The sequence below is a fragment of the Lepidothrix coronata genome, unplaced genomic scaffold (assembly GCF_001604755.1).
Source record: "Lepidothrix coronata isolate B3197 unplaced genomic scaffold, Lepidothrix_coronata-1.0 Scaffold172, whole genome shotgun sequence".
NCBI lineage: Eukaryota > Metazoa > Chordata > Aves > Passeriformes > Pipridae > Lepidothrix > Lepidothrix coronata.
Genome location: NW_016690352.1, coordinates 764,431 through 788,345, shown reverse-complemented (window position 1 = coordinate 788,345; position 23,915 = coordinate 764,431). Strand labels below are relative to the sequence as shown.

General features: G+C 37.7%; 1 protein-coding gene across 1 annotated transcript in view; it reads right to left on the bottom strand.

The window, feature by feature from the left end:
* UCHL3 (ubiquitin C-terminal hydrolase L3) overlaps nucleotides 1-22,373 on the bottom strand; it is a 41,343-nt gene extending 18,970 nt beyond the window's left edge. The window contains exons 1-6 of the mRNA XM_017830000.1: nucleotides 22,242-22,373; nucleotides 22,014-22,025; nucleotides 13,219-13,347; nucleotides 9,955-10,111; nucleotides 9,504-9,589; nucleotides 8,361-8,408 (exon numbers count right to left, since the gene is read on the bottom strand). Coding sequence (XP_017685489.1) covers nucleotides 8,361-8,408; nucleotides 9,504-9,589; nucleotides 9,955-10,111; nucleotides 13,219-13,347; nucleotides 22,014-22,025; nucleotides 22,242-22,283 — 474 coding nt within the window. The 5' untranslated portion in view covers nucleotides 22,284-22,373. The remainder of the gene's footprint in view (nucleotides 1-8,360; nucleotides 8,409-9,503; nucleotides 9,590-9,954; nucleotides 10,112-13,218; nucleotides 13,348-22,013; nucleotides 22,026-22,241) is intronic.
* Nucleotides 22,374-23,915: the final 1,542 nt, after the last annotated feature.

Below are 23,915 nucleotides of genomic sequence, written 5' to 3'. Positions count from 1 at the left end.
AGCAGCCAGACAGAGGAGCCTGACAAAGGAAGAATTCCACAAGGGCAGAAGATGCTTCATGAGCTCATCTCCAACAATACACCACAGAAGTCACATGAACTGGAGGCATTATGAGTATTTCAACTGCAAGAAAAACCTTGTTCCTAACTAGGGCTTCCTTACATGCAACAAAAGCCCGTACAACATGCAAATTCTTAGGGAGTTAGTCATAAACTCCAGTCCTCACAGACCTACTTATTTAGTGAACACCACAATTATCAGCATCAATACGTATTTAAGCAGAGACTATAATTTTTAAACCAAATTGGGCTACATGTGTTAGGTGATCAACATCTGCACCGGTAAGTATAATTAATCTTTCTTCAGCTAGTAAAAATAAAAATATTTACAGTATTCTCCATGACACTTCAATTCATGATTAAGAATGGACAATATCCCAAGAGCATTACTTTGCTAGACATATGAGTAAAGACAAGAAAAATGGTGAGAACAGAGCACCCCAAAAAAATCTTTCCAAAATTAGTGATACTTTATCTCTCCCTGAAGACCTAAATTTAAGTTCTATGGCCTATGTTAGGCAAAAGTCAAGCTAGATTATCACAATGGCGACTTCTGTGATCAAAAATTAGTGGAATTACAAAAAAAGAGAATTTCAAATTAGGAATTCTGCAAAAGCTAAATTAACTAGATTTTTTTTCAAATAGCTTTTCCCCCACAGGATTTTTTGCCTTTAATAAATTGAACAGCATTTTTGCACATCAAATACTACGTTTTTGGAGTGCTTCCTTGAGCAAAGTTAGTTGATGCAATATCAATTCTCTGTCTAACTTCAGCCATATTGGTAAAATGTTGCAAATCTTAAGAAACATAAATTCTTCTAATTTTATCCCCCCAAATTAGTTGTTGGATAAATTAAAAAAAGAGGGCCAAACCAGTTTCCCTTTTGGCTGAGGGAAAGAGGCCGAGTGTGAGCTCAACCATCACTAGCTGTCACACATGTCTATAACCTGCTGCTTGCTGTCTCACAGATAGTGCAAGAACAGCACAGGAAGCATTATGGATTGGAGAGATGCAAAAAAAAGAAAAACAAAATCAAACTTATGGCAATTGATTGGTAGAGATGTTGGATGCAAAACTGTAGAAACATTTTGGTACTTTCACTTGTTTTTTATTTCTTATAAACTTGTTATTTAAATTCATGGGTTACTTTATGGGTGCGAATATCCTCTATAGTTTTGTTCCATCCTAGAAATCAGAATTCCTTCATACAGATGTAACAGTTAAGTGTAAGATCCAGAATAACAATTCAGAGCAATACTATATTAATACCTTACTAGTTATTTGCTCAGTATAGAAATCAGATTAATGCATGTCTCAAACACTGACACGTTAGATAACATGGCAATGCAATGATTAGTCACAGACTAATCAAGTACAATTTTCAAAACACTTCACATGATTCTAGAAAGCTTATTTTTACACTTCTACTGTGTAGACTGCAAAAGAGAAAAAGCCACAGCTAACACTTTTAGGCAACTTTACTGCTTTTACAAGAAAGATTACATGCTTGTTCTGTAATGCTAAGCTAAACAAAAATCATCTAAGAAACAGTTATATAATTAATTTTATATTCTCCCAAGATGCAAATGTTTCTTTTGAACACTATGGATTATTTAGAAGAAACATTGAGGAATACAGGTGATCTGAGGCAAAAATCCCACTACATAATCCTGCTCTCTTGGCAGGAGCAAAAGGGAAGCTCTTTATGTTTCTTCTCCAACAATAAATTGTATATGCCACAGGGAACCAGAGATCTTTGAAAGTTCAAGTTTTATAGCAGTTGGGCACAGAGTGCATTGACTCTACTTAGTTCTTGCCAATGTTAACAACTGTTACTGTGATCAAAGTCTAACCTAGTGCATTCCAAGCAATATTACAGTTCTCAAGGCACACTAAACAAATTTACAGACTACACTTTGCAGTTATGTTTTAAGGAAGAAATCAAGCTATGGTAGCATTTTTAGTAGCTGCCAACTTCAATCCATGTTAAAGATATTCCTGATCATACTTGTGAACACAAAGTATATAAGCAAACATACTGATGTGTGCAAGTATTTCAGTATTTTGTGAACATCTGAGACTTCTAATTTGTGACTTCTGACTCTCTGTCAAAACTAGTTTTGATTTTCAAAGGCTGATTTTTCTACCATCAATATTTTTGATAAAGGTCTAATGAGGTGCAAGAATGTTGTTTCCATTTGAAGTAGCAGCTCAGATGCAGCATCTCAGTCCATTCAGTTCTGAGCCTCATTTAGCTCAACATATAGTTCCAGTAGCCGAAGCTTTCAGTTGGTAAATAGATGTACAAAATGTACTAAAATAACAAAAACAAAACTCCCAAACAGGAGGATTTACAGAACCAAAGCCAGTATTTTCTGTGCTCCCTTTAATAGTTGACATATTTTATACTGCAGTTCTGTTTTCTTCTCTCTTCCATAGCAACTAATGACTGAAATACTGTAGGTTAAACTTCATTTAGCTGGACACTGTTAACAGCCTCTGAGGAAGAGGAGAGAAAATACACAAATATAAGAGCTCCTAATTTTCTCCTAAAAATCAAAAGCTCTTATTAGTCCCTAACCAATATCCAGCACAGCTATTTCAAGTGGCCATGCCACTTGTGTTCATTTACTTGACTAAAACATTATTTTGAGCCATGCTGTAACAACGCTAAAACAAGTAAACTTCTTAAAGACCACAAATCACATTCTGCTAAGCAGTAATGTATAACCTTTGCTAAAACTCCCCTGTCCAAAAAAACTTTAACCTTAAAGAAAAAAGTGGTTCCATATGCTGCAAGTACCGCACAACATAATAAGAAGTTCACTCTGTCATTTAAACTTTACAACAAAAAGTGATATGGAAAGCCATTTGTCAGCAGTTAGTGATACCCCGATGTTGCACAAATAGCCTGCCAGTTACTTAACACCACAACTATTTGAGTATTTGCTGTCCACAGAAGCAAAAGCTGATGTAAGTCTAGCCTGTCAAAACTTTCTCCTCTCCTCCCAGGAGTGTGCCTGTAACATCTCTGTGCCAGCACTAGCTCCAACAAGGCTACAAGGATGAACTCCTTCAGGAAACTGTTTGGGAAGCTCATGGAATACAGAAGATACTGTAGGTAATCTGACAATCCAGAATGATTTCAACAGGCACAGAGACATGCAGCTGGCTAAAACTTCAGATACTATTACCAAAATAGCACTTGAACAAGAGTTAAGCATGTCAAAGCCTTTAGAAATGCAGAAATTGAATACAAATTGTTCTCCAGATCTAATTCCTTGACTAAAAGCCAATTTGTCTTTTAAAAAGAACTTTATGTGGCAAAGCTTGCCATTTTCCTTACTATAGGATTAAGCTGTAATGAAGCACGGCTGCAAAAGTACTGGATATTGATGCCAGTAGAAAGACAGCAAAACAAAAGTATCTTCTACATACATATTAAAAAGGTCCTTTATTTCAGGAATCAACACAGATAATATCTTCTACCTGGAATAACTTCCCTCAAGCAATCATAGCATATCATTGTTTAACTGAGCTAACCAATTTGCATTTTCCTCCTTTCCTATGCTCTCACAGGAAACTATACCATAACTTTATATTCTTAATGCAAATGAGCAGGTAGAATACAAAATAAATTTCTTTCCCAACTCAAAATTCAGAAGGCTATTTGCTCTGCAAAAGACTCTAGACCTGGATGTCACTCTCGTGTAATAACATGCTTTCCCATTTTCAAAAAATTTTCCCCTCAGATTTTCTGATAGTTATGTGAAAATAGTTACTATTTTGTTATGAAGGGAAGCCAAGATAATAATACAAAAAAAAAAGATAGATATGAACCTAACCCTGATCACTTCCATAGATTGCTACTTTTCCTCCCTCAAATAACTTAGTCATTACTGATCACTGTTAATTAGATGGCTAATGCAGATCCACAAACTGTACAGCATTTTAATATTTTTGAAGGGTTGCGATTTTTCAAGGGGGGTGTGTTTTCCTATTTTTGTAAGAGGGTAAAAGAAATGCTAAGCTTTGTGGCAGTACAGGGTTTCAGCAGCTCATGAACCACTGAAGGAGGCATAGGAAGAACAAGAAGAAAAAAAAGAAGCAAAATAAACAAATGGGAAAACCCTAACACCGCTCAGCATAAAGCAATAAGGATCAGCTTAAAAGTGTGTGCAGTTCTCCAAAGAAACAGGTTCTATTTTTCACATCTTCAGACATCCTAGATATTACAAACAGAAGTATATGCTCAGCAGAAGACTGATGGAAGAATAAAGAGGATCTTGGGTAGCTGGCACATGCTCTAGTCTCAGCAATACCTGCCTTTCAGGAGCTATCACATAGAAAAGAGTGAGCTGCATCTATGAGGCTTTATGGTGAACACCTAGATCCTTTTTTTGGCAGCTCTGGATATGAGATACCTGTCACTTGAGAAAGTGTAAGCTTCAGTAGCATAAAGTTAAACAGAATGACTGTTACAGGAGTCTTACATTAATTGCCCTCATTATGGTACTTGAACACATGATCAGAATCAAGCCACCCTTGAAGTCAACATGACACTTTCCTGTGGAACCATTGCCAGATCTTACTGCTTTGCTACCAAAGTAATTTTAAACAGACCTACATTTTTTAACATAGAAGCACCCATAAGACTGCTTCACCTATTGCTCTACAGCAATGAAGTGAGACATGGAGCCACAGAACCTGGTCCAAAACCTGGCCTGAAGGGTAAGTCCAAATTTATAATCCCTTTAATTTGCAAACTTGAAATGAATTAGCAAAAATAGTTCTTAAAGTTTAATCTCCTTGAAAGAAAAAAAAAAAAAGAAATCTCTATTTTTAAGAAAATATTTAAGTAGTTTAATAAAAATTCAGTAAACTTCATTAAAAAACCAATACAAAAAACCTCCCCAGAGGATACCCAGTTCTAATTCAGTTTGTAGATGGCCTGTAAATGTTTTAAATGCAACACTGAAAGTCAGAGAAAACAGATAGAAACACAGCCATTTTTTTTTTCAGACAAATTAATCACAGATATCAAACTTGGGAAGCCTGTTAAAGCACCCATCAAGGCAGAACATTCTATAGCTTTCACTTTTAATCCAGTTGCTTAGTGATTCATCTTAATGCTTCATCCGAATAGATCACACAAAGATGATACATCCCAGAAACAAACTGACCATCATAACTCTTCTCTTTCAGCAATTACGAACTGGAATCTAGAAGTCCATTAAGATTATAGTAGTATACAAGTAGTATCTTGCCAAATGTGGTTTTTTTACCCAAAGAGAACTCTTCTTCAAAACATATGGAATTTAGGAAAAAGAAATCTCATTACAGATAACCCTAAAAGAGAAAAAAATCCTACTCGCCAGACAAGATGAGTGAATCCACAGATACTAGAAAGACAGCATTGCTGTATTCTATTACTTCTAATTTTTATTTCTAGCTAGACTTGCTTTATTTTGAGGTTTGAAACATTCACATACATGAAACATAAACAAAACCAGAAAATCCATTAGCGTATTGTAAAAACTAAGTACTCACTGAGATTATAAAAAAAACCCTTGTGAAGACTTAGCAAGACTTGTCAGGACCAATCAACAAATAACAGCTTTACTCAGAAGCATTAAAGGCTGAATCCTCAAACATCTGAGACTTCAGAACCCACTAAAACAACCCCAATCAAACAGGATTATCAGAAGAGAACCTGTCTGTAGTCTGTGCTATTTTTAAACCTTCAAAATTTTTACTTTTATCTCAGTGGTGTTATGCTGCATTTTGCATGGTAGAAGGAAACAAAAGAATCTTGAAAGCAGTTGCAAAGCTTCCTAACCATATCAGTCATATATCCCACTTTTGGAAGTCACTCTGTCTAATACAGTTAAGCCTCAGGAACACTTTCAGAAGAATTTGAGTGAACACTAGAATGCAATACCTATCTAAGGGACAGAACTACCCACAGAGCAGACTATTCTAACAAAGCAAGCAAGCCAGGTTAATCATCCAAAGAAAAAGCAGGCTTGCATGTTTTCATAATCTTTAAATCTGTAGAAGATCTAGAAAGAACTTTCTGGTCACAGAGCTACAGCACGTACTATCATTAAGCAACTAAATAAGCCACTTTACTCAAAGGAAAGATTCTGATGCATAATGCAGGAGGAAGGGGATTCTCTTCTTTCTTGATCCAAAGGTGCAAGAAATCACCAACTTACCCCACAGGACAAGTCAACAACCTCATATGACCTGTATATGGTAACTTCAGCATCTTCAAGGTCATGCTGTTCATCAGTCCCTTCAACCACTACATGAAGAGCTATACAGTGACATTTAAAATGTACCAGTGGAAGGGAAAAGGCTAGGAGATTAACTCATTCCAACTCTTAACTATAATTCTCAGCATATTCATGTTTCATATTTTGTTTTGCTTAAGAAGAATAGTACTTTAAAGTAAAACAATTCCTCAGGTACAGACAACAGGAGAGGCCTTGCTGCCCGTTTAACTACTGTAGGTAGGACAGGATTTCTAAGCACTTTAGATATTGCAATAAGACAACTTGTTTATTTCTTCCCTCCTTGTTTGATGGACTAGAACTATTCCAAAATAATGGTCCTAGGAAATGTATTCAGCCTTTGTACTATTCCAACTTTGAAAACAAAAAGATAGGAAAAATCTATTTCACTAGTCCAAGGAATATCCATATTGAACTATTTCCAGATACAGTTATACAAAATTTAATAATAAATACTTGGCAAGGGAACTACCTATTTAATATTTGTGTTTAGACATAATTGCTAAGAAAAATCTTGTCAATTTCTATTATGAAAAAAAGTCTTCATCTTTTCACACAATTATTAATCTTTTGTAATGTGGTTATCTTGACCAGGAAACAAATTAATTAGTAGCAGTTCAAGAAGTTAACTGTCCCTTGTCAAGAGATTCCACCATCACTTAAGATGTTTCCTGAACCTTCAAGAAGACTCTCAGAAGCACAGCACCTTTGCATTTTCTTTCCCAATCATTCCATAATATCTGCCAGAAGATTGCACAGACAGACCATTCCCTGAATGAATGTCACAGTACATCAAAACAACTAAAGAAGTTTCTCTTTTACAAGGGTCTTAGGAAAAGATTCTGTCTTCATCAATTTGTTGGAATAATCTCTCACACTGAGTTTGCAAAGAATATCTAGAAAAGACTCATTTATTAAAAAAACAGACCAGATTTGAGTGTCTAACTTAGTAAAGGAAGAGAAATACAAATTTGTTCTGATGATTCTTCTTGAAATATTGAATCTTGATTAATTAAGAGGAAGAGAGAAGAAGCAAGAGTGGTGTGGTTTTTAAAAGAAAATACCACAATGGAAGTTGACTGTCTAAACAGAAATAGGTAAAACAATTCTCTTAATTTTCATTTCCCAACAAGGTAAGGGGGAGCAGAAAGAACTGCTTTGCTTTCTCCTGCGTTGTCTAGAAGACACTGCACAAGAGAAAGAAAACCTCACCTACTGTACTACAAAAAGAGAGAATGGATGAGTCGTTGGAGTCACAGCCCAACATAGAAGGGTTTTGTTGAAGCAGTGTTAGCAACAATCTAATCTTTTTTTTTCCTGTGGAGCAGACACTGAAAGCTGAACAGGAAATATGGAAAATAGACTTAATATAACTGAAGCAGGAAAATGCTGAATGTTCAAGTTTATGTTGATTTTAAGGTTTTTTTGTCAGCTTTTAGGTTACTTTCCATATCACACAATCTGTTGGGGCATAAGTGCTAATAAATATACACATTAGTGAGAATTTATCTGAATTTGTATTGTATACGAATAGCACACAGACGATCGCAAACCAAGTATTGCACTATTTTTTTTCCTGAAGTAAAACTTTTCAAACTCTCATAAAATGTTTGTTCCATTTGTGTGATGTACTACAAATCTTACAGTCTTTCCTACAAATTTGCAACATCAAAACCTTAACTTTCATTAAAAATAGTATTACTGTCTGTTTTACTCTGAAATGAAGCTTGAAAAGATCTTCCATGTTACATAAGAGCTAAAAAACTGAATGCAAACAAATAACAACAAAACCCCAAACCAAACAAATATAAAACCCCAAGCTTCAATTTTGGTTTTCCCCCCAGCAATGCCACTTTGTGCCCTGATCTTGGACTCATGACACAATATTGCAAACCAAGCAATAATCTCAATTTCATTGTAAATCTTTAATATATTATTGTTCTTATGTCAATTATATTAAACTCAAAGTATTTATTAACAAAGACTTTTTTAAAAAATGAATACCTCAGTCTGACCTTCATGGGCACTGGATTCATGAGTGACACGAATAGCCTAAAATTAAAACATATTTCAATCAGACCTTAAAATGAGAGACTTCCAATGTTTTAAGATCTACTTATGCTCTTTGTTATCTCAAATGCCATAGATGTAACTATTTTTGTTCAGTGCTTGTAATAAAGAAATAAGATAATAAACAAATAATCTCCACATCCAAGGATCTTAGAAGACCAATATTTCAGTTTCATTACAATCAATTCAGATCAAATATCTGACAGTTTGAAACCACACTTTTACACAAAGAAAACACTACAAGCAAGTGTTTTTGTTTTCCATCACTTCCCGAGCAGACAAAATAATTTAGATAGAAGCTCTGATCAGGTATTTTGTATATTTCTATAGAAAATGTCATCAAACCTATGCTGTTTCTGTTTGTTACTACTTCCTTGAACTACATGTTAATACTCATATTCCTGGGGGCTTCACAATAAGCTTAAATTGAACTCAGATTTAGAAATCATCAAGGTTTTCATTTTTACAGAGGATCATCATTACCATCAGGAGCAACCATGCTGTTCTCCTTTCACCACTGGCCAGATGTTTCTGTCACATCCTTTTGAACAGCACTAATGATGAGGCTAACCACTTTACTAGCTAGCTCATCTCATTGTCTGGGGTCCTGGGGGAAGGAGATTATATTTCAGCCAAATCAGTTCTTTTGTGTGCCTCAACTGCTAAAACCAGGGAGATATGACTAGAAGGCACAAATGAAAAGAGAAAGCAGAAGGACCATCCTTTTAGCAATAGCACCAAATCAGCTTAAGTTGACCATTAAACTGCATCCTGAACACACAAAAAAAGAAGATTATGCATGCATTTCTCATGCATTTCAAAGTAATTTTAAACTAAGCCAGTGAATTAATATGGATGAGGAACATTGACAAAATCCATTCTGCTGACTGAGCTATGGGCAGCAAGGAATACTCTAAAATACCAAAGCATAGTTTTCTTTGTAGCAACTGTCTGATCACAAGCTCATTGTAAAACCAAACTGTTTAGGTGCTTCACTGAGTCAAGTCCTATGGACAGTACCTGCTCATGCAAGTAATTCTTATACCATTTTAAATAAAAGTAAAAACATATACTAACTTCGTAAGTTTCTAGATATTTGGCCCTCTCTTCAGGAGTCATAGATAATGAATCTTCTAGGAATTTCTTCAGTGAAGAGTTAGTTTCTTAAAAAAAACCAAAAAATTATTAGTGTCGTGTTTTAATTCCAACTTCATTCAAAGCTTACAGAATCCAACAAAAGTTCTGAAGATACAATTACACTATATCTTAAAGACCCTGAAGGCTGACTGCAAGAGGAACTGCTACCTGCTGCAGTTTGCAATGTTTCAAGTGCTTTAGTTGTGAATTAGTATAAAATACTGGTTTTGTAATTATAGGTAGAAATGCACTTTGAACAGAGTTCATAATTTATGAATGGTTATATTCAGGGAAAACAGTACAAAACGTATCCTTCCTCTACAAAATGTATCCCTTTCCTGTAACGAAAAAAGGGGAAAAGCCAACAAAAAACCCAACCAAAAAAACTTACCAAAGTTCATTTTATCTCTGTTGTTTGCAATAGCATGAATTAGCCCAATTGTTCCACAAGCATTGTTAATGGTCTGCTTCATGAAATACACGGATGATTTCACGTCTTGCCCCTTAGCTTTTATTCTCTCTTCTTCTTCTGTTCTGAAGGTTTCATACTATAAAGACAGTTGAAGACATTTCACAAATAGTACAAATAGCTACGTTATCAAGCAAAAATAATTTATAAAAAGCAACACCTAACTAATATTGTAATTTGAAACATTTAACGTGGGTGGTCCAACAGGTGTATGTAAACTTACTCCCCTGAACAGCTCTATATTGTTTCTTAAACCAATGCCTTGACACTAACCAAAATACTGTCACACTTGAAACATCATTTTTAATTATGTGTTATCTGACATAACTTCAAAAATATTTAAATTATTTCCTTGATCTCAGCACCCATCATCATCTCTCTGATTCAATTCAACAAAAGGCTTTTTAAGGACACAGGGCTCAAAGTGCTTTCAAGAAAACCGTAACATTTCAGGTGATTAACCATTCTTAAAAGTTCCATTGTTACATTTCATTTTTCCCAGGAATATAAAATAAGATTTATATAAACACATATATATATATTTTACAGGGCCCTAAAACAGGCCCTTCAAAAGCCATATTCATAAAAAAAATATTTTCTGTAGTAAAAATGAATTTAGTTTGACTGAATGATCTTGTTCAGTACTTGTTTTATACAGATAATAATTGACTAAAATCTGTTATACTGCCCAATAGTGTGTTGTTTTTTGGAGTTTTTTTGTTGTCTGTGGTTTGTTGGTCCTTTAGGGGGAGCGTTGAGGGGTTTTCTTTGGTTGGATTTGTTTCTTTGTTTTATTTTTGTTTGGTTGTTTTTTTAAGATTTTAATTTCAAACAGAAAAAGAAAGAAAGAAGTCCGCAAATGTTCCAGACAATGCTTCCTCCTTTGCCTCTTTTACTAGGTACTTTTGCAGACAAAAAAAATTGAAATAGATGGGCTTTTTATACAAATGTGACAAAAGCAACGTATGAATGCAGAAGGTTATCAAGGAACTCTTCCAGAAAACTCATGAGAAATTTCCCTCAGACTCTATGTACCGTCAGTGACAAAAAAACCCAAGAAATTTTTCCAGCATCTTATTCCACACTTGCATCTTGTCTGAATGTTCTTCATAATCTAACTAATATCAAGAGAATTACAAAGCATTTTAATTTGGCACCACTTATCTACAAGTTAACAAAAAATAATCTCAATTGAGATAAAAATTTCATAGAGCTTAATTGGACAAAAAGGTCAGAGTAGAGAAGGTAAACAATATAGCTGCCATTCATTCCCTGCCAACCAAAACAAACTCCAGGGCAAAAAATAAATACATAAATGCTGAGAACACCAAAAATACAATTTTGAGCAAGGCATAGACCAGATCACCTCCTAACCTGAGCTATCCTATTCATCAGACCATGTCCAATACAGCCAACACTCACAGTATTCACTTTATCCACAACCCACAATGCAGACTAAGAAAGCCATTGAATTTTAAACTGGACAACAACCCTAAAATTACCTGTATGACAACAAGAGTATCTTGCCCTAAAAGCAAGTTAAAGAAAATTGATATATAGCAAACATGAAAAAATGGAACTTCAGACAGAAGAACAGACATGTTAGAGAAGTGTTTGCAAAGGCAGCAAAATTAATTAAGAGGCACACTTTCATAAACATAGACACAGCCAAGAAACAGAAACAAATAATAAATTAAGTAAAAACATAATATTACAGGCCATTCTGAAAGGGAGGTTGAGGAGTAGAAATTACTCCAGAAATACAAAATAATGCTGAAGGGTCTTGTGGAGTTCACACAGAACAACAAAAGGTTCAGAACACTGGGACTTCACACGAAAGAGTCAGCCTTCATGCACTCAGGCTAAAAACAGTTGACAGAAACACTTGTGTCCCTTATGTTTCAGAAGGATTAACATGCTGAATATTTGGCTGGTGGACAAATTTGATTGATTGATGCAACAGAGCATATGTTTTTTTCTCTGATTTTCTTTGTCATATGCTTCTTCAGGATGAAACTGGATACACCTTCTGGAACAAGAGGAAGGTTGTTCTTTCCACTAGATAGTGCTCCCATAACATGGTCCAAAAAAAGGTGGTTTACAAAAGTAGGGAGGCAAAACAAAAGTGACAGTCACAGAAGAAGCTCAGATCTGTAGCTTGAGCAGCCAGGCACAAACTACAGCACACAGATAACAATGCCTCAAAGGTGACAGAGAGGACATTTCCTGAAGACGAGTGAAGAGCTTGCTTAAGTTCAAAACTATCAAGGTGGCCAAAATAAAGCTTGAAACGGACTGCCTGCATAGCTGTTTTGGAGAAACTGAGAATGCAGAGGTTTACAGGGTTTAATGCGTAAAAAGACTGACCTGTCACTCTTCTCTGTATTTAAACACATTTTGTTGTAGAAGTTAAGCTTTAATAGCCAAGTGGTTTGTCCTCACAAACCACGTGTTCTTTTTGAGGGACATATTAAAAGAATGAAGTTTGGGCAAACTCACTTCAAGCTTTTTGGCTGACCTTATCACAATCACGTAAGATTTTTATAAATTGAAAGATCACTATGAATAACACCATGTAGACACACGTGATGACAGAAAAAGAACCAGACTTGAATGTTTAACCAAATCAAGTGCTCCAAAGTCTAACATAGAGAAAGAAGGGGTGGAAATTGTCTTTCATCTTAGAAATACACCCCATCTGTCCATGAAGCAAAAGCCATATCAATACTGATGACTGAACTGAAAGTGAATGGAAGTTTGGTCAGTGCAACAGGATGAAAACTCAAAAAGGAGTTGCACTTGATAGAGTCCTCCACTCTACTTCTTATTTTGCCTTTGCTATTGTAGCTTTCTGCTAAAAATAGCAGAATTGAGCCATTTCACAGTGCATATTAAAAAAAAATGCCTTAAATTGTGTGTAATAGAAAAATGTGAGATATTCCTCTCTGCTTCTACGTTAGCTTTTCCCATTCAAATTTGAAAAGAAATTTGCAATATACTTGCAAGTTATCAAAAGAAGGTTCTGAAGGAAGCATTTTATTGTGTTATTTTTAATTAAGAAGTCTCTTGAATAAGGCTTCAGTCTCACCTTGAATCTATTATGGTACCAAAGTACAAGATTCAAACTGCTGATCCCCATTTCATTTACAACCAAAGCAATTAACTGGTTATTAAATAAACATTTACCTTTTCTGTTATTGGAAAGAGAAGTAGCACTGCGCATACAGGTCTTGGCACCATGCTAAGCAGCTCTGGTTCCATACCATAAACATCTACAAATTGCCAGTCAGGATGTATACCCAACTGTTTGAGGAACTGGAAAATAAAAAAAATAGTATAACATTAAATGAGTACGTTCATATACTATCTTTTCAGAAGCATAACAGAGTATTTACAATGTGAAATACATTGCAACAAGTCATACTTTCCAAAATTTAAGGAGAATAAATAAGATTCAAGTTTTAAGAAATAAGGCTGAATAAATCATAGTGCTACCAAAGACACACAAAATCCCCATGTTTTATGCATTTTAATAGCCTTTATGAAAGGGAAGTGGGAACACTCACAGCACTATTTACTAAAGCATTAAAGCATTACAAACTCCTGAATTAAGTATTTAACATAATTAGAACTCCACAGATATAGGGCACCTTCTATTACTCTTGCTACAATACTGCGTAGAAACTTTACAATCCAAGAAATTGTAACTTCTAGTAAGCAATGAGAGTGATGACAAGAAACGATGGTCAGCACTACAGAGGAACAGCAAGAGCACAGGCTTAGTCTGACAAGCAGTGATCTTAACACTCAATCTGCCTAACAACTTTATTGTAGAACCATAAAACAAAAATAAAATACTAAGCACACCCAAAATAGGCAAAGAAGATATCTCTCTGTGTATCAAGAGGGTTTTGTTCAGGCTTGGAAAAAATAATAAAAAAAAAAGGATTAAAATATCCTTCTAAAAATTAAGTAGATATTAAAAACTGTGCAGCATGAGCCCCTGTGTAAGAGACTGACATTTGGGTAAGATTTGAGCAACAGATGGCAGGCATCCTTAAAACAAATATATGGAACTAATTTTTAACGTGGATACATGCAAAGAAAAAGATGGAGTTCAGTCAGTGACAGTCAGGTATGTAATCTTTGGCAACTGGGCTAAAAAAAAGGCAAGACTGTATTTAGCAAGGACAGGGAAAAGAAATTTTGTAGGAATAAAACCAAGTTGTTAGGAACCAGGTAAAGTTCTCTAGTGGGACAAAAATCAGTATTAGTTGTGACACAGGAAAGTCAGAAAAATAAATGTCACCAGCAACAACTTGAATTTTAATAAGTTACACTAACACCTACATTAAACTTCTGTATTTTCCCCTCCCTCAGTCATTTTCTGGCTCTTTCCTAGGCCAGACAAAGATTTTGGTACAAAAAGGAGTCAGTAAGGCAACAGGGGTGAAGTACCCCTTCCCCACTGACAAAACCATTCCTGTTAAAGGACAGCAGACAGCTCTGTATGCTTTTTAGACAGTGTCACTTATAGGGAGAGACCTGTGCTGCTTTGTGTTCCAATTACTCAGTGACTACCCAAACAATTTTATTCTACTGGAAGGAACACTTAGGGTACTTCAAGGGCTCCCTCACTTTCCGCTGCTTACCTTCTCTTAACTTAATGATACTACGAACTCAACATAACATAAAATAGCAGCCCTAGATCTGCACAAGAGAGTATCAGATTCTCTTTCACAGACACTGCTTATCACACTGCTGATTTATAGTCTTCGAGCTTTTACCTTAGAAAAGAAAAAAAAACTTGGATATATTACAGAAGTCTTACAGGAGATTAGGAACACCACCACCACCCCACCCCCCCCCACATCTGTATCTAGTATTAACTGTTTCAGAACTTTCTTTTACTGATTGTTATCATATTTTTGGTTGTCTCTTTTGTTGTTTTAAAATACCTTCCTGAAAAACATTTCCCGGTTTTTCACTGCTCCAGCTAACCATTATCAAAAAGCCACTTTTGAAATTACTTTACATACACACCCGCACCCCTTATCTGCACTTACTATGAATTTCTCATTTCCCACAGAAGGCCCTTCTTTCTCACTTGATTATTGCTGTTTTTAACTAGCTAAGGGAGAGTGCAGAGAAGATGGAGGCAGAATCATCTCAGCAGCACACAGTAAAACAATGAGAAAACACAGGTTGAAACACAGGCAAATTCGAACTCGATAAGGAAGGCATTTAAAAATAAATTTTAAAAATAACAACCATGGCAAAACACTAGCACAGACTGCCCAGGAGGCTGAGGAGTCCCTGTCTTTTGAGAAATTCCGAACTTGACGGGCTGCTGAGAATCTGTTTTGAACAGAGCATGGCTGGTCTGAAAAACTCAAAAGGTCCCTTCCAGCCTACCTCATTCTGTTCTAAATGATAACAAACTGTAAATCTGTATGTCTAAATGTTGGTTAATAGCAAAAACACTACAGTAAGAACATTCAGACATGTTCCCTATGCAGCATGTGGTATAACCTATACTGTTTTCATTGTTGGTACCACTACTTTAACCTACCAGATGTTAAGCATTGAAAGAAACACAGAGCAGTTATCTTTAATACATTATTCTGTTCTGAGGCACACCGGCTACCGTTTAGGTTCATGAGATTTATTTAATTTAAAAAACAGGAAAAGTGATCGTGCTTATTATTTAAGGATCCTCAAAACAAGAATGGAAATGCAGTGGACAAAGGCAATCCAGGTGACGTGGCTTCAGCCGTTAAGAATACTACTTCTGCCAACACAATTACAGAGACAGCAAGAAGATTTGATCTGTGGGATTGATGGAGATGCGGAAAGGGTAAGTGGGGTAAGGCAACGTAAAGGTGCAATTTATTTTAACAGAAAACTTCTGTAGTAAATGCGCAATTTAAATATGGTCTGAAGTAGCAACGGGCTTTTCTACTTTGTCACATGCATGTAAAAACAGTGAAGACAAAAACTGAAACAAAATAGGACCTTGAAATTTAAGTGCAATTAAATTTGGACAGCATCTGCAAATATTTCAAGATAGTCACATTCTAAATACTAAGGCATTATACCGAAGACTTTGAGTTTTCCATATTTTAGTGAGGTGTTTGTATACAAGTTGGAACTGTGAAAACATAAAACTGGCAAAACACACAAACATTTCCAGACACTCAGATGCCAAAGTCAAAGAGCTTCTGCAGGAAGAACCAACTGTTGTAATCCTCTTCTAAGCACAAATGTCAACCAAGACACAAACGAAGTCTACAATTTATTGTACTTCTACTCAGTGGATTAAAGCATCGCTGTAAAATATAACTGATGAGATTATCATCAAGAAAATTATTCATCCTTTAAAGTATCCAATTCTTATTAAACTAATCTATATTAAAAATATAAATGCACAATATTTTGCTTTCAATTCTTTATACATCATTCCTAGAGGCATATAACAAAACCAGGTCTGTTTCAGAAGTGAAATTCCTTTCTAAAAATAAAGGAACCACACAAATAATATTTTATTGTTAGGGCATTATAAGGATATATTTCTTCATTCTTTTAACATTTATGGAATTAAAACAAAGGAATCATTTTTCAATAAATCTCAGAGAAGGCATGTCACATCAGTAGGCAGGAGCTGTAGAAACTTTAGTTCCGTACAGCAGGTCAAAAGGCATACCAGGAACAAAGAGATAGATGGAACTTACATGAGGTGCATTACTCTCCTTTACCACCTACTTCTCACTTAGGATGGCCCCATTATGATCTTGCTCAAACAAGGGATGCTCCATTATAACAGACTTCCTTGGGACATTCAAGATCTATTATAAATTCTTTAATATCCTCAAGCTCTCTATTTCAGGACCTCATAATAAAGTTCAGAGAATACAGCCCATTTATCATCATGACAAATTCGTTTTCCAAATTTTGCAATGAAGGAGGGAGAAAGAACATTTTCAACATCAACATGATCAAAAATGTGAGAAAACATACACCCACAAAATTCTTATCCTTCCACTTGTGTTTATTTCTTTAGGGTGTCTAAAAGAGCAGCACTGACTTATAGTTAGTGTTCCTGTTCTTCACAATGAGAGGTATATATTTTTAATATATCCATGGAGTAGTTTGGAAACTGAATACTCAGTATGCCCAGGCAAAGCCGTATATATTGGCCCCAGGCATCCCAGAAGCAGCAATGCAAAGCACGCACAAAACTGGACTAACCAGCTGACCCAGGCTTCTTTTGAAACCATCCCAGCAAGCAAGAGCTTTAGAATGCTTCCAGCAAAGTCCTGAGATGCAGCTACTGAGACACTGGTTCAAAACAGGATACCCTGTTATACTTAAGAGACCTGTTTCCATGATCTAAAAAGTCATTCATAACAGGGATGAGCTGGATAAATCCACTCTTCTAAATAAGCTGTTATACGTATTTCTTTTTTACAGTTCTACTATAACAATAATTGGATTCTACTGATTCTGCTGGTCCTTTAAGAAAGGAAAATGTGGAAGTGGAGAATAGCATTTTCAGTGCAACAAGATAACGTATGACATGAACCACTGTCACCTGTTCTCCACTCTGTAGCACCCCATTCTGTCTTCAAGACAGTAAGGGTTTCCTTGTTACAAGAACTAAGAAACTGAGCAAAAAAGGCCAGAAGAGGCAAGTACAAATAGAGAAATTAAAGATATGGTTTTCTTTGCTTTCATTTGATGAAAAACACACAGAGATCTAAGTCAATCTTTCAACTATCCATATAAATACCCAAAACAAATTACAATTTTCTCTTTGCAAAATATCTACCTATTTAAAGGTAAGACAGCTACATAGCTGGAGGTATCTTAAACTAGAAGCCATTTATGACGTGCTCTCCCAGTGGACATCTACAATCCCTTCATATTTGGCCTTGTCTTTGCTATGCTGTGCCACAGCCCCAGCACTCCCCCTTTGATGGCTCTGTGGAAGGCTTTCTGAGGTGCTGTCTTTACAGAAAGACACACACACAGTCCTAGTTTTCCACTTTCTCAGTCTACACCCATAATAACAGGCTGTTTTCCAAGTGGAGATACATGCTATCTCCACTGTTTTCATTCTGCTTACCACAAGAGTTAAACTCCACTCTCTCACCTGAAAAAAAAAAGTAAGTTTAGCTAAGCATTTTCAGAAGGACATCTGTGTTTCTCCATTTCTGACATCCTTTCACTCCAACACAGTATGAGTTGGAGTGAACATCTGTGAGTACTAGTTCCCAACACACTTCAAGAAACCATAAGCACTGTCTTTTCAATTAGTTTGATCAGGATAGCTTTCCTTTGGCAAAGCTTGTGGGATAGTGTTTCAGAGTTCAGAAAATGGAAAGACCTTAGGAAGATACTGTTTCCAAGGTAATTAATACTTAATCCATCTCTGTATTTGCCTAACACCCTGAAGATATGTGTTCCATAAATGGTCGAAGACTGGCTGCATCCAGTTTCTGCCAGTTGTTCTATGTTTGAGATCTTTATTGCCCTGTAACTTTAAAGTCACAGTTGTCAAGGGTGCTCATGGGCTAAAATAAATCTCTTTATGTAGCTGACTCTCAATACCTTAATGGCTTAAAAAAACCAACCAACCAACCAACCAACCAAAAAAAACCAACCCCAAAAAGCAGGATCAAAGGCCTGAAAATAATGCTGGAAGGTAACTAAGAACCAGGAAGTTCTGGCCCTATGGGGCAAGAGAAACCCAAGCCACAGCCAACTCTCAACAGTTTACCTTTGAGCTACCTGAAGCCACTGCTTTAGCACTCAACAGATGCAGTCAATTACTCTACCCTTATCTGGATTTAATGATGATGGGAGTTGAAATGGTACCTTATCCAGGAAGTAAGGAAATTTCTTAGAATATGTGAAATGAAGAAAGGGAAGAGAGAATGAAAAAAGGTAGGAGATCAAGAAAGAGATCCATCAATACTACTTTTTTGTTTATTTACACTTGCTGGGCAATCAATTGTGGGCTGCAAGCCAGACTGAAGCAACATCATGATGAAGAACAATCAGCTTGTGTTTTGATCTTTTCACTCAAAAATTTGCATGTAGTCTGCTTTGTTTTCTTTGGGTAGTAGAAGAAATTGAGAACAAGATACACAGACAAGCATCATGGGGTAAACAGTGGGCAGATAAACATGGTTTTCTTGCCTTCTCTCTCCCATTAGTGGGGAAAAACTCATAAGAGATTCAGGAAGAAGGGCAGCACTGGTCACAGCAGGCCCCCCAGATGAAGGTCAAAGAGAAGAAACCATTCCCTGTCACCACTGTACACAAAGTGGAGCTTTGTAAATGCTGAATCATCAATTCATTCTGTATCAGAGGTGGAAAACAATTCATTCTGTCAAGACTGAAGAAGCAAAGGAGAAAAAAACAAGTACTGTGACAATTACCTTAGCACTGTATGGTACATTTAACTACTGATTTCGCTCATTACAGTTACCACTGTGTGGCACATTTAACTGTGGTACATTCTTCCTTAAAAACATCACTACGAATACACAGCTGTGGTATTCTGAATGAGTCACTGCCACTGGAAATCTTTAAAACTAAGAAAGAATATTCCTCTTTACCCTCACCAGCCGGTTTCTGAAGCTTTAAATAATTCTAGCGCAAAGGCACAGAGACGTTGTATATACACTAAGGACTTGGAAATTCCTAGACTTGCATTATAATATAAGCACTTTCAGGTATAGAAAAACTTTTGAGATATTTTTGAACGATTTCACACACCCCATAACTGAGAAATACCGGTTCTTCTCCATTATTGCTGAATTTCTACCACAAAGACTGAAATCCTCAAATTTACAACTTATATTTCAAAACTAGAGAGCACACAGTATGGCAAGAATATACTAAAAGCAAATGAACCTGCATTTAGTACACTTCTTTTCTAGTTACTATTAAAAAAGGGAATGATTGATACAATAATCGAAACAGCCTAAGCATTTGTTAAATTGTAATGAGAGTTTTAACTACAGTCCAAAACTTCAGAATCCATGCATTTTACAAGCCATTGAAATTTTTGTTTTAAGAGTTCACTACCACACCTAGCATGTCATTTTAGTTTGTGGAGGCACACCACTGTTTTTTTTTAATCCTGAAGACTTCTGGAATATTTTACAGAGCACAGTACAGAGTACTGCAAAAAAATGTCTGTCCTTGCAGATATCCCTTAACTCAACAGGATTTTCTAAAAAGAAGTTTGCAACTTCATTTGAATCTTGAATTACTATTATTATTGGTTTTAACATAAGCAGGGTATGAATAACTTGTGACTAACAGCCCGGTTGCTACACAGTTCATCACTGAAATGATGAGATTAAAAGGAACAATGACTAATAAGGCAAGGTGTATTCACGTTCAATGCTCATCATTTTTTTTTTAAAGATTTCCAGTGGCAGTGACTCAGTCTAGATAATAACAACCCCTGCTCAGTTAAGACTGCTCAGGAATTCTAACTGGTCTCAAGTGGCCTTTTCTACACAGAAATATTAACAAGTAATTACTTGTAGAGTACAAATTCCTATAATCCATATTCATCCACAAGTGACACATATCATCCATCACCAATGCAGAGCCAATGAACACGAGAGATGGATTTTAAATACACTTAAAAGTATTCATTTAACATTCTTCTAGGATTTTCTCCATATAACAAACACGTAGTGATATAAAATATTTCAGCTTAAGCACCAGTCACTAGTTTTTCTTCCTCAATTTCTACTTTACTTAATTTGTACCATGATGAGCTCATCTCAATATTTGGAAAGTCAAAAGAAGTTAGAGAATTTGAAATTCTACTAGTCATTTATTCACACTTATTTTCTTCCAAACTGAAATTTAGTCTCTGAATTTCAAAAAGAAAAAAAAAAAAAGAAAAACAAGTAACATGAGGAAATAATAGCACATGTTCAGGAAGGGCTCCCAGGAAAGGCTGTCAATTTTAACTCAGGAAACTGAGATTACAAACATCTCAAACTGCTCCACAGCAGCAATACGGTAAGAATTGTAAAATTATTTGCCCTAAGAAACTACAAAGTACAAAACCACCCAGCATCAAATAACCCTTTACTCTCCTGCAGATGCAGGTTGCACGTTACAGCAGCCACAACAAAAAACCCCAAACAAGACATTCTTCACACACAAAAATTCCCAGTTTCCAAAATATTTCAACAATATAGTTTTAAGAATGTAATCTTACCGCTGGAAGCTTCAGAGCCTTTTGGCTTAAACACCATCTTTAACATTATCAACAGGCCTGCTGAAATCAACATCTGACCTCCAATGCTTGTTAAAGACGCTCAGAATTATCACTGAGGACATGATGCAGGGCTGGAGTATGTGTGATTTCCCTTCAGCCAGAGTTTATTTAGCATGAGCATTGTTTTCTGCACTAGAACAAGCTTCTTTTCTCTAGTGTGGGTTCTACCACCCTGACAAAAACAGCAACAATAAATCATGCAAATATGGTCATGCATAAGCTGCAAAGTGCAAATGGTAAAGTGACATTATTTCTTATAGTCATCCAAAGAAGAATGAGACTGAGATGCAAGCAGGTCCTTACACGAGCACAAAACCATCATGTCCATGTCCATAACTGGTACATTATATATAAATATATAATAATCATTTAATCAATAATTAATTAAAACCCACCTTGAAACACATTTTATTACGTTAATAGCCAGGCCATAACTATTCTCTTTTTACTGTTGGGTTTTTGGTTTTGTTTTTTTTTTTTTCATATAGTATCTTTACGTGAGAGGTTCCAGTACGGTCCAACATGAGACGACTGAGTGCGGACACGCGTTAAATGAGGAAGGGGGCACTCTCCCTGGAGAAGCAGGAGCCTTTAATACAGCAAAACGAGACGAGACGGCCCAAAGCTGCAGAGACACTAAAGGTTACCTCAGATAAAAGCTGCTTACCTGATTCGTGACCTGAAAAGAAAGCAGAAAACAAAAGCGCGTTATGACCCCAGTTGGATCCACGGGCTAAGACCTCTCCCGTTCCCTGACATCCCTGAGGCGGCGATGCTGAGCCCGGCGCGGCCCCGAGATCTCTGCCCTTCGCCATCCTCCCGCCCTCCGTTATCCTCGCACAGCAGGCTGGCTGTCGGGCGGGCAGCCCTCCCACCGCTCATGCCGGGCACTCACGTCGGGGTTGGCCTCCAGGGGCAGCCAGCGATGGGGCTCCATGGCAGCGGTGGCGCTCCCCGGGCGGGCTGGGCCGAACTCGCAGAGCAGCTCTGACAGCGCCTCGCGCCGCCGCGCCTCAGCCTGACCCGGGGCTGCGCCACCGCGCCGCTCAGGGGGGGCGGGCCGAGGAGGAGACAACCCTGAAGAGCCTGCCCGCACCTCCGCGCGCTACACAGCGGCGGCCGAGGCGGCACGGCCGGCGATGACCGCCGTCCGTCCCTGGAGTGCTCCGGGCGGCAATGCCCGGCAAATCTTCCACTCCGCACTGTTTCAGCTCCCCCCGGCAATGGATTCTCCCAGCGGGGCAAGGGGTGGTGCCTCGCCCGCCCCTGCCGCCGGGGCCCGCGGCAGCCGCCAGGGGGCGCCTCCGCCGCGGCCGCTCGGTGCCGGGCGTGTCGGGTCCGGGTCTGCTCACGCTCCCGCTGGAGCCGATCCCGGCAGGAACCAAGAGTGAGTAAGGAGCGGCCGCCAAGCTCTTCGACAGTCCGGCCCCTCTGAAATGGCCTCCAGCAGCTGAACTGAACGGCGGCACGGGCAGCGCGCAGGGAAACACACCCATGGGGAACGGGGCAGGACATGGGGCGAGGTGGGACAAAGGGAAATCAGAAGGAGCGGCAGTCGCAATGAGCTTCCCCTACATCACAGAATGTTCTAAGTTGGAAGGGGCCCACAGGGATCATCCAGTCCAACTCCTGGCCCTGCACAGGACACCCCAAGAGTCACACCATGTGCCTGAGAGTGTTGTCTGCTGTGACCACTTCCCTGGGAAGCCTGTTCCAGTGCCCAGCCACCCTCTGGTATTTTCTAATATCTTACTTACCTCTCCCCTGACAGAACTTCAGGCCATTCCCTCTTGTCCTGTCACTGGTTGCCAGAGAGAAGAGATCAGTGCCTGCCCCTCCTCTTCCCCTCACCTGAGAAGACCTCAGTGTGTGTCGCAGGAAGGACCCGGGCAGTGAGGTCCCCATATGACCTGCTGAAAATTATTGCTAATATGTGTTAAACCCAATTAAAGATGACGTTTCTCTTCTAAAGCTGCAAATCCCCTCATACATTCTATCTCAGGACCATAAACATAGCATTTCTTGGCCTTTTGGCTATGATGAAGCATATCGTAATCATCATGATGAAGCATATTGTAATAGATACATAGCTTATACAGTGTAATTACAGTTTATATATGTACACATACCAGATGCGTACCAGATGCCTTCTTTCAAGTTTATTCAGAAAGGCTAAAAATGAAGGAACCCATCATGGCACTGGTGAGGTTGCACCTCAAGTACTGTGTTCAGTTCTGGGCCCCTTAATTTATGAAAGATGTTGAGGTGCTGGAGCAGGTCCAAAGAAGGGCAATGAAGCTGGTGAAGGGACTCAAGCACAAGTCTTATGAGGAGTGGCTGAGGGAGCTGGGGGTGTTTAACCTGGAGAAGAGGAGGGACCTTATTGATCTCTACAACTGCCTTAAAGGAGGTTGTAGCAAGGTGGGGTTCAGCCTCTTCTCCCAGACAGCTGGTGACAGGATGAGAGGATGTAGTCTTAAGCTGCACTAGGGTAGGTTTAGGTTGGACATTAGGAGGAATTTCTTCACAGAAGCTGTGATTAGACACAGCGGTGATGGAGTCACCATCC